Source organism: Lethenteron reissneri, chromosome 34 (genome assembly GCF_015708825.2).
Source record: "Lethenteron reissneri isolate LAM-NWPU_2019-01 chromosome 34, ASM1570882v1, whole genome shotgun sequence".
Classification (NCBI taxonomy): Eukaryota; Metazoa; Chordata; class Hyperoartia; order Petromyzontiformes; family Petromyzontidae; genus Lethenteron; species Lethenteron reissneri.
The window spans coordinates 841,305-858,078 of NC_083812.1; the positions used below are offsets into that span (position 1 = coordinate 841,305).

Genomic DNA, 16,774 nt, shown 5'->3' on the forward strand with positions numbered 1-16,774 from the left:
CACCACACCACATCATCACCATCACCACCATCATCACCATCATCACCACCACCACCACCACTCTCGCCGCACCGTGCAGGCTGGCGGCGTCGGGGTCGTTGACGTCGATGGCGATGAGTTTCCAGTCGGTCTCCCCCTCGTCGATCAGAGCCAGGCAGCCGAGCACCTTCACCTGCACCACCTCGCCACGCGCGCACACCTGCACGCACACACGGAACACACACACGCTGGAGCATGCACGCACACATGCACACACACACGCACACACACACGCACACACCTGCACGCACACACGGAACACACACACGCTGGAGCATGCACGCACACATGCACACACACACGGAACACACACACGCTGGAGCATGCACACACGCTGGAGCATGCACGCACACACGCACACACACAGAAGACACGCGCACACAAAAGCGGAAGACAAAAGCGCGCACACACGCTCGCAACACACGCACGCACACGCTTGCACCACACAAACACGCACACTGTAGCGCACGCATGCACGGCACACACACACTGGCACACGTACAGCACACACACACTGGCACACACTTGTGCCGTACCCGGGAGCCGATCTCGCACACGTCGATGGGGTCGTTGTCTCCGCAGCAGCCGGTGTCCGCATCCTTGTGGCTGGGGTCTTCCCACGTCTGATGACAAAGACAAAGGTCCCCCGTGTAGCTTTCACAGCCTTCCGGGGCAAGTGCTGTTAGCACAGCGCCTACAAAGTCCGGAACGGCGCTGACGATTATGGACAGTGCCAGATGCTCGTTTCATGCCGAGTGGACTTAGGGGAGGGTCCAGAACGGTTCAGATATTACTCTCCACTAGGTGTTGGCCGTCGCCGGGAATCGAACTCGGGTCGCTGGGTTCGTAGCGCAGTGAGGTAACCACTGTGCCATCACTCCTGAACAAATGAATATGCAAATGCAAGTGATGTCCCTCCTCACCCCACACCCCCACCTCCCCCCCCATGAGATATGTAAATGCCGCAATGCGTTATATAAAGGTGCACTTGAGCATGGCTTTAAAGTATTTTACAATTAACAACGCTTCAAACCTCAAGTGAGACAGCCCAGAAAGACAAAGCTTCGGCGTGAGGCTGCTACAGAGCTGCTTGTTGTCTCGTGTGGGTGGTGTTTGTCTTTCATATATTTACATCTCCAGATTCTACCAGATTCTACCCTTAAACCCAACCCGAACTGCACCAGCCAACCAGATCCTAACCCCAAAAGCCAATCGGGTCCTGACCCCATCAGCCAATTGATCCTAAACGCAGCAGCCAATCAGATTCTGACCCCAACAGCCAATCAGAAGCTAACTTCGCTGGTGTAGCGGATAGCTGCCACCGCCCACATGCCCCGACGGTGACCCCCGACCGTGACCCCCTGGCAGCGACCCTGACCTGCGGGAGGGCGCCGTAGTTCCAGATGTATCCGTGATGAGGGAAGACGTTGGCGACAAAGCGAAGCTTTCCCTTCTTCACGTCCTGCTTGATGGGGTTCAGCGGGTCCTTTGTGGCGATCTGGGGAGCGGCGACGCAACGCAAGGGGCAGAAGCTGTTACCGCGGCGACAACGACGACGACGACGACGCGCTCGCGAGAGCTACCCCCACACGTGTCACATCATCCATCGCCGCATGCCAACAACGCGTTTCAAAGGGCACGCCCAGTGGCAGCCGCCCCTGTGGGCACAAGGTGCCTCGGCACCGCTGGCCCGCAAGCCGGTGTTAGTCTGCCAGGAGCGGTAGGGGGCGATGCTGGCTGCTGTGCGTCTATTGTGGCATCCCAATTGAGTGTTTGGCAGTGTCATTTTCAAATTTGGCAAATTCATCACGCATTATGAAAAGCTTGGGCGTTACTTAATTGGGAAAACCCCCGGAGCGACACAGCCTCCCTAGTCAGACCAAAACCCACGTGCTGGCCGCGTACACCGCAGGGACAGCTGCCACTGGGGGGGCTCTCGCCACCCCCCACCCAGACCGCAGCGGGGCAGTGGAAGGGTAGCGAAGAGATATGGGATGTAAGGTGGTTTGAGTTGGAGAGCCATTCAAGCAAGGGCCCTCCACGCAGGCAACATCCTCGTCCTTAAAATTCCGAGAATACGGGAGACGCCGCCATACCGCGCCCTCCGGCCGTGTTAACGGGGGGCCGGCTCCACGTTAACGGGGGGCCGGCTCCACGTTAATGGGGGGCCGGCTCCACGTTAACGGGGGGCCGGCTCCACGTTAACGGGGGGCCGGCTCCACGCTCGACGTCGTGGAGAGGCGATCGCGACGGGCGCCGCGTCCCGCACGTTCGCCCCGCGTTTGACGCAGGCAAACAATGACGACGACGCCTCCGCCGCAGGATGAGCGCCTCGTCTGACGCGCGCTTGTTGGCACCGCGCGTGTTTTTGTTTACGTGGCCGAGATAAGAGGCAGACGCACGCGGGCGTGCTGCCGGGCCGAGCCGCGCCAACAACCGCCACTACGGCAACAACACCACGTCACCACCACAACCACATCACCGCCACTACGGCAACAACCGCCAAGTCACGACCACTTCAACGACCATATCACAACCACTTTGTCAACAGCCAAAACATCTCCACGTAACCACACCGCGACATCCGCGTCACCGCACGGCCCCTCACCTCCATCTTCGCGTTGGTCCACCGAGGCACCTCCACCACCATGTTGAACACTGGCTGCTTCTGGCGAGGGGGCGGGGGGAGCACGGGGTTGGCATGGGGGAGCAGAGGTGGGAGGTGGAGTTGAGACGCAATTGAAAAAGCAGTAACGGCTGTCCGACGAGCGTTCCGGCTGCCAAAAACAATCGGGGGTTGTGTAACTTACTGACCCAACACAATACAAAGCTCCCCCAGACGGGGACACGGGCTGCTGGGGCAAGAGCTGCTAAGCGAGGAGCACCCATCAAGGACGGCGCGGAGGGGCTGGGTCACCGGCACCGCGCCCGGCCGCCTTTGTCTCCCCAGTGCTGATACGTACGTATGTTGAACTTTTTTCGCACCGTTCGTAGCCAACCGTGCAAATCGGAGGTGTGGGGTAAGGACAACAGACGAAACTTCCCGTGCGCTCGGTCCGTCCTCATTCAATGTCGAGTCGACCTAGGGGAGGCCCCGGAACAGGGCAGACCTCGACCGCGAGTTGCCGGGTTCGCAGCGCGGCGCGCTAGCCACTGCACTACCCCCACCGCTCCGAATATTGTCTACATACGTATAAAACACACGTACGGACACACACACACACACAACTCTATACGTACGCCGACTAACTTACGCATTCGCAACGCATGGGGTCAGATATAGGGGACCCATGGGGTCAGAGACAGGGGGGTTAATGGGGTCATAAACAAGGGGGGCCCATGGGAAAATTAAAGACTGGTGGGGTGAGAAAACTGGACCCCGCGGGTTCTCAACCACGGACCCCCAGAGAGGGATTCTTTGAGCGAGTCTCCGGGGGGGGCAGAGGAGGGAGAGCCCCCCCCCACCGAGCGCTCGTTAGTGCTCACGCCCCGCCCACCGCCCCAGCCCCCCTGGAGGGGCTCGTTATCAGAGGTGCACGCAACGAACGCTGTGCGGATGGGGTGAGGGGGGGGGAGATAACTGATAGGGAGCGGGGAGCGATGGGGGGGGGGGGGTCGAACTATCGGTGTCTTCATGGCGGGCAGGGGCCCTCCGGTCCCACACGCAGATCACTCACAACCACGCACACAACCACGCACACACAACCACGCTCACAACCACGCACACACAACCACGCACATACAACCACGCACACACAACCACGCTCACAACCACGCACACACAACCACGCACACAGCCACCTGTAGCCACGCACACAGCCACATGCACACATCCACACACACACAACCACCTGTAGCCACACACACAGCCACACGCACACAACCACACGCATGCACACACACACACAACCACCTGTAGCCACACACACAGCCACACGCACACAGCCACACGCAGTGCCGCTGTGGGAAGCGGTGATCACCGCGCAGCGCTAATGAGCGAGCGCCGAGCGAGCTCACGCGGAATTAACGAGGCACACGGTGGGGGAGGGGGGGGGGGCAGCAATCACACACAAAGGCAAAGATCCCCCGAATAGCCTTCAACAGACTGTTGGGGCAAGTGCTGTTAGCGAGCGCAGATGAAAGCTTTGTCTCCCCAGTGACGATGCTTGTACACCGACACCAGGTGTACTCGTTTAAGACTGAGTCTACCTAGGGGAGGCCCAGGACTGGTTAAAAAAATTGTCACTGGTGTTGGCCGTGAGCAGGAATCGAACTCGGCTTGGCGGGTTCGTCGTGCAGTACGATATAACGACGACTCTACCGCTCCCCTTCCGGAGACACGCACGCACGGAGAGACACGCATGCACACACATACACACGCACAGAGACGCGGGCACAGGGAGACGCGGGCACAGGGAGACGCGTGCCCGCACGGTGCCGCCGCTGCCGCATGCTTCGCTGGTTATTTATAGCGCCGACGACGCTGCCGCCACGGCTGCCGTGGCGGCTGCCGTGGCGGCCGCCCGCTCCGGCGCTGCACGGAGACGAGGGGCGCTCTGAGTGCGCGCCGCGTCAGCAGAGAAGAGCGCGAAACACGACGGAGGACGAGCAGGAGGGGGGTGGGGAGTTGGGGGGCACCGGATTTAATCAGCACTCGCACTACAGGGGGCGGGGGAGGGGGCTTCATCACACCCATCTCCCCCCCCCCCCACCACCCCTCCACGGTCCCCCCTTCAAAACCTCTTCCAGCTCCACCGGTTGCCGCTGGTAACGGCCGAGTTGTGGAACAGGGGGACGCCGGGAGGCTTGGGACCGGGATCAAATCGCCCGGTGTCTCCCCCCCCCTCCTCCTACGAGCATCGTTTATGGGGGGGGGGGGGGGGGGGTGGCTCCCCAAGGATTCTCCGCTCCAGCCACGAGCCCTTCCGTGCCAGAGTTTGCGATGAGCTCGTCGCCAGCCCCCGCTGCGTCACAGCGGGGCAACTCGGAGGCCTGGGCGGCCGTTGGGCCACCCAGGCGAGGGCCGCGGGTCGTGGGCCGACCCCGACCCACCGCTGTGGAGGCAGCAGGAGCAGCAGCGAGGCTTGGTGGATCACTGCACAACTGCCTTCCCGTGACAGTCGAGGAGCAGTACCCGGGTTCGCCAGGAGAGGGCGGTACAGCGAGTACAAGACGCGCCATCTGTTTTTCTCCCGGTGCTCCGGTCTCCTCCTCCCACGTGTACGATGAACACAAACTCATCATTCATTGCCTGCGAACGTCTTGAAATAAAAATCCAACGTAGCGGCAGCCCCCTCCTGTAAACCAGTCCTACGACTCAAGAGTGGTTCTCCTGGATGGATAAGCAAATCATCGCGCGTAGAGTGCTGCCGAACGTGCGGCATGAGAGACAGCAAGGACAACAACTGGGACGATGAGAGTTGCGTCTGGGTCGATTCGATTGCTTGGCCGAGTTGGGTGGTGGAGGGTTCGGAGCGTGTGCACGGATCAAGCGACGCGAGGTGCGCAGGTATTTAAACGAGCGGTACGAATCATTTCAACTTGCAATGCACCGTACAGGATCCGAGAGGTTGACCCGGAGGCGCCCAGAAGAGCAACCACGGAGGAGCGGGGAGGCAGCAGCCCCGCGCGCGACAGAGCCCCGCGCGCGACAGAGAACCGGCGCCAAAGTCCCCTCTCCACGGTCTGCAGTCCTCTATTTATCAAGCTGGTAGAGGGACAACTGATGAGCGTTTAAATGTGGGAGGAAATTGGAGCACCTGAGAACACCCACGTGTGCTCCTGGGCAATACTCGATCCCATCCAGATGGAAGAGGTGGAGAGCGCGCTCTGCTGTGCCGCCTTCTCCTGGCAAGTCAGGGTATGGCTCCTCCTCTCTGCCCACGGAAGTTGCAACAAGATTCGTGCGGTGATCCACCAACCCTTGCTGCTGCCTCCACTGTGCTGGCTTACAAACAGCCACGTGTAGTGTAGTCTCCGCCGCCGCCACCACCGCCACCGCCACTGCCACCCAGCTGCTCTGTGTCTCCAAGTGGTTGGCAACGCTCGGTTCAAAGTGGCCGGTTTTCGGTTGGGCGAGTTCCGAATAGCAGCGGCGCAACTTTTATCCTCGAGTTTCGTTCACAATGGACCAACATGACGAGCGACATCGTGCCCCCCCCCCCCACGCTCCCACCCCGAGTCAGAAGCTGGACGACGCTCATTTCCATTGGCAGTCCTGAACCGGCGCTTAAAATAATTCCCCATTGCTATGGCCGGGCCCACCCACAGGACAAGCCCCTCCCTGGCGGCGAAGCGAAGGCTGTGTCACTGTGATGTCAGGACCTCTCCGCTCACTAAACACACACGGGGCCGTTCGGGCTGAACTCGCACTCACTCGCTCGCTCGGACAAAGACTCCTTGTCTATCCGCACTCGCTGCTGGGATGAGCGCTGTTAGTCAGCGCAGATTTCGCCACCATGACTACGACCCCCGACTACCCAGGAAAGCCTCGTCGAGTATCTCTCTTCTTAGGGGGGCCCAGCCAAAGTTTGTATCTTGCCAGCAGGGCGCGCACCTCTCGATGACGATGATGATGATGATGTGTGTTGAGTCACACCATTGGTTACACACTGCAAAAGGTGCTCCTTTGAGGTCGAGTTGACCTAGGGGAGGTCCAGGACAAGTTGCGATATCGCTCACTGGGAATCAAACCCAGGTTGCCAGGTTTGTGCGCGAGGCGTGTGGGCAGGAGAGCTCACTCTCTCAACGTGTCATTATCGTTCGCCCCTTATGCAAGACCCTCACTCCCACCCTATACAAAAGACAAAGATCCCCCCCACCCGTATGGCCTCATAAGACTGTTGGGGCAAGTGCTGTAAGCAAGCGCCGATGAAGGCCGCCACTGCACACGAGGGGGTGGGTATCCAGCGCCACGTCCGGCCACCTTTGTCTCCCTAGTGGTGATGTCTACACACTGCAACAGGTACTCATTTGAGGCCGAGTCGACCTAGAAGAGGCCCAGAACCGGTTAAAATATTCGCCGCTATTATTGGTCGTGAGCGGGAATTGAACTTGGGTCACTGGGTTGGCTCATAGCGCAGTGCACTACTCATTACGCTATTGCTCCCGATACACCATCACCTACAAACCATCACACACTATCATACACACTCCATCACACACCATCACACACCATCACACACACGGCGAATGAACCCCACCATCCTCCACCGCTCGGCGCACACAGCTCTAAGCTCACAGAACCCGGCTCTGAAATCCACAAAATCCAACGCTGTCGCTCACGCAACACCCATGCATGACCCCACCAGTACACACAAAGACAAATATTCCCCATATAGCCTGAACAGACTGTTGGGGCAAGTGTGTTCAGGCTACAAATGGCCACGATGGGGGTGGGTGACCAGCACCACGCTCGGCCGCCTTTGTCTCCCCAGTGGCGACATTTACACATCGCACCAGGAACTTGTTTAAGGCCAGTCGACTGAGGGGAGGCCCAGGACCGATCCAGATAATTGTCACTGGTGTTGGCCGCTAGCGGGAATTGAACTTGGGTCGCCGGGTTCATAGTGCAGTGCACTAACCACCTACACTACCACCCCCCACAGCACACACGCATGTGGGCACACGCACACACGCACACACACACACGTGGGCACACGCACACATGCACACACGCACACGCGCACATACATGCACACATGCACACGCATGTCGTTTGAACACCCGCCGTGGGGGTCCCGCGAACAATGGTAGAGCGGGATGGGGGGGGCAGCGTTGGCTCGGCAAGCGGGTCAGCAAGGTAGAAAGTAGGGACAGGGGACAGGAGAGGCGGGGGTAGGAGGGACATGGGGCAGCATGGGGGAGCAGGGGGGGGAGCAAGGCAGCACGGCGGGGGTGGGGGGTGACCGTGGTTTTGGGGTGGGGGTGGGGCGAGCGCTGGGAAGAGATTTGGAAAATCAAGGCGGTGGAAAATCGCTTTACGAGAAAATGCTGCGAGCGGCTGGGCTGTGGGATCAGCCAGGCAATTACACAGAGTGGGGATTGGCCGTGGTGCAATTTCCAGCAGGCGCACGCACCCACGCACGCACACGCACGCACGCGCACGCACACGCACGCTCACAAGCGCTTGCACCCGCGTGTACACGCACGCATGTACACATATGTAGAGGCACATGCAAGCAGACGCACGCCCTCACACGCACGCACTCACTCGCATGCACAGATGCACGCACGTTGTGTTTTTTGTCACCAGTTAAACGATTCCCCCTTTCCCCAAGGAGGTTCATCGAGTCCTCGTGACAGCCCCCCCCCCCAATCCCCAGAGGGGCTAGGGGTGGTGGGGGGGTGGTGGGGGGGGTGGATGGGGGTCGGGGTCGATTCAATTCCCTCCTCGTTTGTAACGTTCGCCCATCGTGCTGCGTCGATTATAAATGATTATAAACCACGGGCTTGTTCGGCTATTCAATCATGCGACATCGGGAAATTGAACTCGGCTCGCCGGGATTTGTGAACGCACTGCGCCAACTGCTGCGCCACCGCTCCCCCCGCACGTACAGACGCACGGACATACAGACATGCACGGACATGCACGGACACGCACGGACACGCACGGACACGCACGGACACGCACGGACACGCACGGACACGCACGGACACGCACGGACACGCACGGACACGCACAGACACGCACGGACACGCACGGACACGCACGGACACACACGGACACGCACGGACACACAGACACGCACGGACACGCACGGACACACACGGACACGTACTCCTGAGGTAAGACTCCTCCTCGTGGCGACTCACCGGCTCCTCGCTGGCACACAGGGGGATGTCGTGGAAGGGAGAGATGTACTGCCCCTGCGCATCCTCTGCACACGCACACACAAAGACAAAGATACCCCCCACCCATGTATAGCCTTTAACAGACTGTTGGGGCAAGTGCTGTTCCCGAGTAGCACCTACGAAGGCCGGCGAGGCACACGAGGTGGCCAGCACCACGCGCGGCTGCCTTTGTCTCACTAGCGGCGATGTTTACACACCGCACAAGGTACTCATTTGAGGCTGAGTCGACCTAGGGTCGGTTCAGATAATGACCGGTGATGTGGGCCACGAGCGGGAATCGAACCCGGGTCGCCGGGATTGTAGCGCAGCACGTTAACCGCTGTGCACCGCTCCCACAGAGATACGCGCAATAGATACACACATACACAGAGATGTTTAAATAGAGGTCCCTATATTGAGAAAGAAAACATTTGTTGCATTTTATCCGGTAAATATAAATATATACATTTTCTGTGGTCTCAAGGTAAGGGGATGGGCACTCTCTCTCACCCCACCCCCACCTGCGTACGTCATAGGTACGTTGAACTCCGCACGTACACGGGGGTGTGCGTGCGTGCGCGCGGGTCAACGTTCTAACCCCCCCCTGCCGAGACATTGGGCCAGGCGGTCACTTCAAGAAGCGCCGGCGTGAATCCGAGCGGCGCCACAACGCCCTGCACGGCTTGTGCACACACACACACAGGCCGTGACATCAGCTGCTACTGCTGCTGCATGCAGACCACCCACATCACCATCACTACCAGCACCACCACCAACCCCATCTCTACCACCACCACCAATACCAGCACCTACACCTTTATCATCTCATAACATCACCCCAACCATTCACCTCCTGACACCATCCACCAAGTATAGCAGCCACCTAATCTCGCCCGCACATTGACCCTGGGTTCATGGCCATGCCACGATCAACAGCTTTGCCCCCCCCCCTGCCCATTTGCCCCCCTCCCCAGCGCAGACTTCCCCATCCCCTCCTGCCCTGTAATCGCACACCACTGCTTGTCTATCAGCAGCACGTGTGATGATGATGATGGTGGTGCATCATCGATCCACAAATCAATGTCGATTCCGATCGCCCACGCGGGAGTTAACGCGCGCTAGAGGTCGCTACGTTCCAACAACGACGACAAAAAGTAATCGATTTTTCTAATCGATTCGTGGGGACTAATTACACCCCCACACGCCCCACGAGTTGGATGCTTTGAATAACTCAGAGGTACAGAATGAGGAACTAATGGCTTAGAGGAGACAGGTAAAACACCCACATCATCATAGGAGGATGATCGTGCGGGCCCAAAGAAAACCCAGAAGTTTCAAACCCCGCAGAAACGTGTAGAAGACACACAGCCATTTGGGCATCACGCAAAAACCAGCAGCAGCAGCCGTTCCCGAGGAACCGCATCATGGGCCTCTTGTCGTGGATTTTACCGACCAGCGGCAGTAATTGACAAACTGTGGTGGGCCGTTTTTTGTCACCGTTGGGTCTCATCAGCAACAGTACGCTCGCCGCTGCTCACCGCTGCAGCGCCTGCCTCTGGGAACGGTACAGGTGGAGTGTCCACTTCCACAGTGGGCACCATTCGCTTGGCTAATGCCAACCGGAATTAAAATCTGTAAGCGACGAGAAAACCCATCATCATAACAGAATGAAAGTAGAGGCCAGAAAAACTACACATTTCAAACACACATGCACAAGTGTAAAATAACACTCAGCCTTTGTGTATTATGCAAAAACCATCAGCAGTTCCTGGCGATCTGCTCATGTGACACAGGTTACTGACGTCACCCAGGCTGTTACGAAAAGTGAGCGAGCAGCTTTGGCGGCATTCGTCACTGGGAGAGATGGCAGCAGCCACGTCACCAAACGCGTCCGCGGGAGTGCGTCCACACAGGAGGTGGAGCAATGAAAGCTGCTCGTGTGAGAGGCGGCGAGGGCTCGCAGGCCTTCATCCAACAGCGGAGTGCTCACGGCCGACGGCGACGACAACGAATCAAGGGCCCAATTTGACGAGAACCATTTCGCTTGACCGGACGTCAAAGCTCCGACCGCATCTCACGATGCTGGACAGGGGTGGGGGCGGGGGGGGGCCCATCCATCCCACGGGGGCCCGGGGCAGCTGCACAGCCTGCGTACTCAATAGCGAAACCCCTGCCCGCCGCCTGCCCCCCTGCTCCCACCCCTCCCAGGTCCCCTCCCCCCCACCGCCACGCCCCACTCCCTCCCCCCCTCCAGGCGGGTCGTGGGTTGCGCCGAGCAAGGTACAGCTCAAGCGCCGGCAACCACAATGAGGGGCGACGCTGCGCCCGCTGCACAAACACAGCCCAGCCATAATCACGCACGCACGGCCATAAACCACACGGCACACAAACACGCACGCACGCCATTTCACAATCAACCCTGGGGGTTCACACGGGGCCATGATGGGAGGGGAGGGAGGGGTCAAAGTGGACAAATGTGGGGGGGTGGGGGGTGCAGTTCACATTCCCTGCTTACAGTCATGGGTTAGTGGTGGAAATTCAACGTTTTCATGACGGGGGCAAGTCCATACCACGGTTGAATGCTGACAAAGCAGTATCTATTCTTTTATCAACCACTGCGAGAGAGATAAAGAAAGAACTGGGATAGGAGGGCCAGCTTGACCTGTACCCAACCCTGGCCAGGAGTCGAACCCGCACGATTGTGACTGCGAGAAGGTAACATTCATGACCACGGTCTCCAGGCAACCAGACCGGTTTGCATCCTCAATAAAGTGGAGCCCGCGCACCGCTCCGTCTCGTTCCATGAATAGCGACGGCGTCGTGAAATATTTAACCTTTCCGCTGGCAGCATCCCCCCCCACTCCTTCCTTCTCTCTCTGTCTCTCCGTCTCAGAGACGCCGCAGCCTGGGGCAGCGAGTTCCTGGGCTGACGTGGCCACTTGCATTTCAATACCGAGCCGCCTCGCACTCCAGGGAATGCGCGAAGCGACAACGATTCACGTCGGTGAAATATTTTTCGATTTGACCGAAGCGGCGCCGCGGCTGTTTTTGCGCCGATGTCTCTTTGCGTCGTGGGCGCAACTTTGTTGTGATTTTATTTGTTTTTGCTTTCGTCACAATATGGTGATCCAGGTCACTTTTGGAGAATTACATTCCTATCCTGGTCTCAAGTGCCCACTTCATTGAAGCAAAATAAACGCAAAACTTGAATGCGTAATAATATTTTGATATGCATAGCGTCACATTTGTGGCACAGTTGTGACGGTTGCCCATCCAGGCGATATCCAGGCTCAACCCTGACTCAGCCGCTGAGATTTGACAGGACCGGGCACATTCCAGCCGACTGGGTCACACCCAGAGAATGGAGGACATTCATGACGTCAGTAGCTTCGGCAACAAGTAAACAACAAACAACACCAACCGCTGGGCAAAACAACAGTCGACAATCATCACGACGTGACAGTCACATCACCACGACGCTTGTGCCAGGCTATGTGCAATTTGAGGCCTACGTAGAGTGCAGAAATACTCGCTGGCAGGGAGTCACGGGCCAGACCCAGGTGTTATGGGTTAACCGACTGAGATGCCTCGCAGATGTACCAACTGCGCTCCCACTGTCCCAATATCATTCCACTATGGTGTGAACACAAAGACAAAAAATACCCCCGTGTAGCCTACACAGGCTGCTACAGCATGTGCTGTTAGCAAGCACCTATTATGGCCGGTGTGGCGCATTAAAAAAGAAGAATCCACACGATCACCACACAAAGCGAGAAATAAAAGACTCCAAATATACAACAGGCATCGTCAGGTTCCAGGATCAAACCCGCGACCTCCTGCCTACCAGACGAGTGAGATGACAACATCTCACGGCCACCACATGCATTGTGTAACCCGGTCCACATCGAAAGTTGCCATTTATTGCCCACTGAGTTTTTCCTGTGCCAAAATAAACTGAATCAATCATTCACCTAGCCGCTTCATGCCCAGGATCCGGATCTCACGGAAGCAAAGCGAGGTTTCATCCTGTTTACCATGTTATATATATACATGATATAAATACATGTACTCAGGTGGTTTTATTTGTTTAATAGGTCACTGACCATCTGTACTGCGTCAGCAGCACCACCGGAGTGTTGTATGAGCGACCCACACACAACCTGTGTGACGACTGGGAAGCCTGGCAATTCACTGGCGGTGAGTCAGCTTCATCAGACAATTGGCAGAATTACAAAGAATCTCCTGCCCACCTTTGGCCATAACTGGGTGGCGTTACATCATCAGTGTGTACCCACAGGCGAGCCACAAGTGGCAATGGGTGAGGCCTGGAGATTAATGCATGTGCATAAATTGTCGCATTTTATTTTGGCTTACAATGCATTTTCCAATAACTACATTATTGTGAAATGCATATACTTACAGGGTGATATAGGTTTGTCATAATTAACTTAATTTTCGTAAATAGTTAATCATGCTATAATAATACAGCAACTAGTTTAGATTAACACAACACTTTTCTAGGGAAGTTGCGGTGTGATACCTTCACAACGCGTGTCCAAGCCGCACTCAGCCTGTCGGTTTAGGCTCGGTTGAAATGATTTGATTTTCCTGAATGACTTGTGTTGACGAGTCTGGGCCGGTACAGGACGGCACGCTATACCGGCCCCTCTCGCGACGCTAAACGTGTGCATACCGGCATTCTCCAGAATGGTTCCCATTCCTATTCTACAGCGACTCCACAGAGGGGAAACAGCAGTGCGAGTGAGGCAGTGTGAGTGTGCGGAGCGGTAGTGCTAGCGGTTAGCGCTACGCTGCACTACCAACCCTGCGACCCGAATTCGAATCCACAGACTCGAGTGGCGACTATCTGAACTGGTCCGAGGCCTTCTGTAGGTAGACTTAACCTCAACTCAGTACCCACCTACTCAACCTCAAATGAGTACAAACTCACTCATGTACCACTGTGCTGGCAATAATCCCTGCATCTTCTACGCTTACATATCGATCACCGAGTGTGGATTCCAAAGGTCTAGTTGCGTGGGTCAGCTTTATCTGGTTGCCACCATATCTAAGTTCAAGGTCCTCCTCCTCCTCTCACTGGCGCTCTCTGCTCCACCTCCCCCAGCCGGTACCACATGCACAGAGTCGGCTCGGCTTCTACTCCCAATTGATCCACATGTCACACAGCAGGCGTTGCGCAATCATTGAAAATGCCTCTTTATTGAGGCCGGAATTTCCAAACCTGCGCGACGATGGGGCACGGGACCTCGTGAGAATTACGGGGACAGTCTGGAACAACGACTCAACCCTCGAGGGATGTCTGCGTTTCTGAAACGGTCACACGGGGAGAAAATACCACCCTGCATTTCACATTATGACAGACACCCGTGTCAAATAACAATTTTGTTGACACCCATCGGAAATGATGTACTCTGTTCATCTTACGGCCGAGTCGACCTAGGGGAAGGCCCCGATCCGATTCAGATGTCGTTCCGAGCACTTTTGTTAGCCGTTGACGGGAAATGAACTCAGGTCGCTGGGTTTGGTAATGCAGTGTGCAAGCCATTAACCACAACGCTATCACTCCACACACACCGACGGAGTTCCTCCCACGTGGCTTACACAGGCTGTTGGGCCACGTGCTCGTAGCGAGCAGCTATTACTGGCGGCACAGCACACGTGAGACCCATAGAGACACATAGAGACCCATAGAGATGCATTAAAGACAAGCCGCAGCAGTGCGGCGACTGGCCATGCGACCCACACTATGGACCGTAGAACAAACCACTGTTGAAGAAGCGCAGACTACAGGGGAGGAGGAGGAACAGCAACTCGACACGAACTCTCTCCTGAAGCCCTCTCTCCTCGTGGCCGACAGACATCGACGTTGGAAAATGAACTCCTGATCGTAATTGCCATAAACACGAACAGAATGTATGAGGCTGTGCTTTACCGAGGGTTCAGTTATCACTGGCCCGGGAAATTAGTTCGGGCTGCTGCCGGGTTCATAGGGCAGTGTGCGTTTAATCACTGCGCCACCACTCCCCACCAAAGGCAAATGTCCCCTGTATAGCCTTTAACAGACTGTTGAGGCAAGTGCTGTCACAGAGCACTGACAAATGCTGGCGTGGTACACAAGGGGGTGGGTGGCCTGCAGCACTCCTGGCCCCCTTTGTCCTGCCACTGGCGATGTTGATACACACCGCACCAGGCACTCATTTGAGGCCGAGTCGACCTAGGGGAGCCCCAGGACCGGATCAAAGATTCGTCGCTGTTATTAGTCTTGAGCCGGGGTTCGTAGCGCAGTGCGCTGACGGCTGCCTCCACTGCCACTCCTCAACACACACTCCACAAGCGGGGACGATTTGAAATATCAATTATGGCAGGGATTATTATTCCTCAAAGATTTTTCACTAACGTGGCAACATTTTTAAGTAATGAGAAAAGTTGAAACATTTTTGCCTGAAGGGGAAATAAATCATTGGATTGCAGGACTATTTTTATCCCAGAGTAGCTGTCCACACAATTGCACAATCGTTTAAATAAAGTTTATACACAAGGGGTACGACGTTTTTTAAACGTTATAGAAATTTATTTTAGGAGCCCACAAATATTCAAGCACGTATACAGCATGGAAGAAACAGGTTTCACCGTCATAGGGAGTCATCAGCAAGCCATGAGCCAGATATGAAACTGCCAAAAAGGAAAACGAGTGTGTCACGTGGGGTCTCGTTTATTTATGGGCTCATCAGCGAGTCATGCGCAGACAGAGTGCCAAGGACAGCCCCGAGTGTTATATTGGTACTCGCGTTAATTAGAGGTCATCAGTGAGCCATGGTCCGCGAGTTCGCTTAGCTGTGCATCTAACATGACAGACGGGCAAACTTCTTCAAGCACAGGTACACCGACAAGCACATTCACTCATATGTACACAGCACACACACCTCGAACTCAGACTCGCACACCGACGCACACGCCACTCAAATGGGCGCTTCAATCAATACAATATGCAATGGTGGGAGTCGGGGAATGATTATTTGGTTCTTTCGGTTAAGTCACGTCTAAAGATAAAATAATAAATTAAATTAAATAATAGCATACGACGTTTCGATTGCAACACAAACGTCGTATGCTATTATTTAATTTAATTTATTATTTTATCTTTAGACGTGACTTAACCGAAAGAACCAAATAATAATTCCTGCAGTCACGAAAGTTCTAAAATTAAGATTAGTCGGGGAATGAGTCACGGACTCAGGCACTCAGAGGGTCAGCGACTCAGGCAGGAAGGACTCTGGGATTCGAGGACTCGAGCAGGGAGCCAGGGTGGGGGCTTGGGGATGCGGGGGGCTCGAGAAGAGAGTCGAGAAGGGAGTCGAGAAGGGAGTCCTGCAGGGACTCAAGAAGGTCGGTCACTCAGGAAGCGAGAAGTGGGGGGGGGGGGGGTATGCCTCTGGGACTCGAAGAGGGATTTGGATATTCAGGGGAGCCAGGGAGTCAGAGACTCGGAGCGACGTGGAGTAAGGCAGGAGAAGTCGGGGAGAGTGGGGGGCTCTGGGAGGGAAGCGTTGGTGTGGGAGCCAGAGCCGGCTCGCACTCACTGTAGTAGAGGCGGTACGCCAGGCTGTTGGGGTTGCCCCGCTCCTCCACGCTGTACATGGCGGCGGCCTTGGGTAGCGCTCCGAGACAGAGAGACAGAGACCGAGAGAGAGACAGAGACCGAGAGAGAGACCGAGACCGAGAGAGAGAGGCCGAGCGATGTGGGACTCGCTGGCTGGAGGCTGCGGGCGCTGGGTCCAGACACACGTGGAGCGCGACTGCTGCCACGCCGCCTCCCGCTCTCACAATTCCCACAGCGGACGCGCCCCTCCCCGGCACCCCATTGGCCAGAGCCGCCGCGCGC

General features: G+C 56.6%; 1 protein-coding gene across 1 annotated transcript in view; it reads right to left on the reverse strand.

Moving 5' to 3' along the window:
* PPA1 (inorganic pyrophosphatase 1) overlaps window positions 1-16,729 on the reverse strand; it is a 17,841-nt gene extending 1,112 nt beyond the window's left edge. Inside the window, exons 1-6 of the mRNA XM_061564823.1 lie at window positions 16,473-16,729; window positions 8,854-8,918; window positions 2,648-2,707; window positions 1,418-1,537; window positions 576-662; window positions 73-199 (exon numbers count right to left, since the gene is read on the reverse strand). Of these exons, the coding sequence (XP_061420807.1) occupies window positions 73-199; window positions 576-662; window positions 1,418-1,537; window positions 2,648-2,707; window positions 8,854-8,918; window positions 16,473-16,530 (517 nt within the window). The 5' untranslated portion in view covers window positions 16,531-16,729. The remainder of the gene's footprint in view (window positions 1-72; window positions 200-575; window positions 663-1,417; window positions 1,538-2,647; window positions 2,708-8,853; window positions 8,919-16,472) is intronic.
* Window positions 16,730-16,774: the final 45 nt, after the last annotated feature.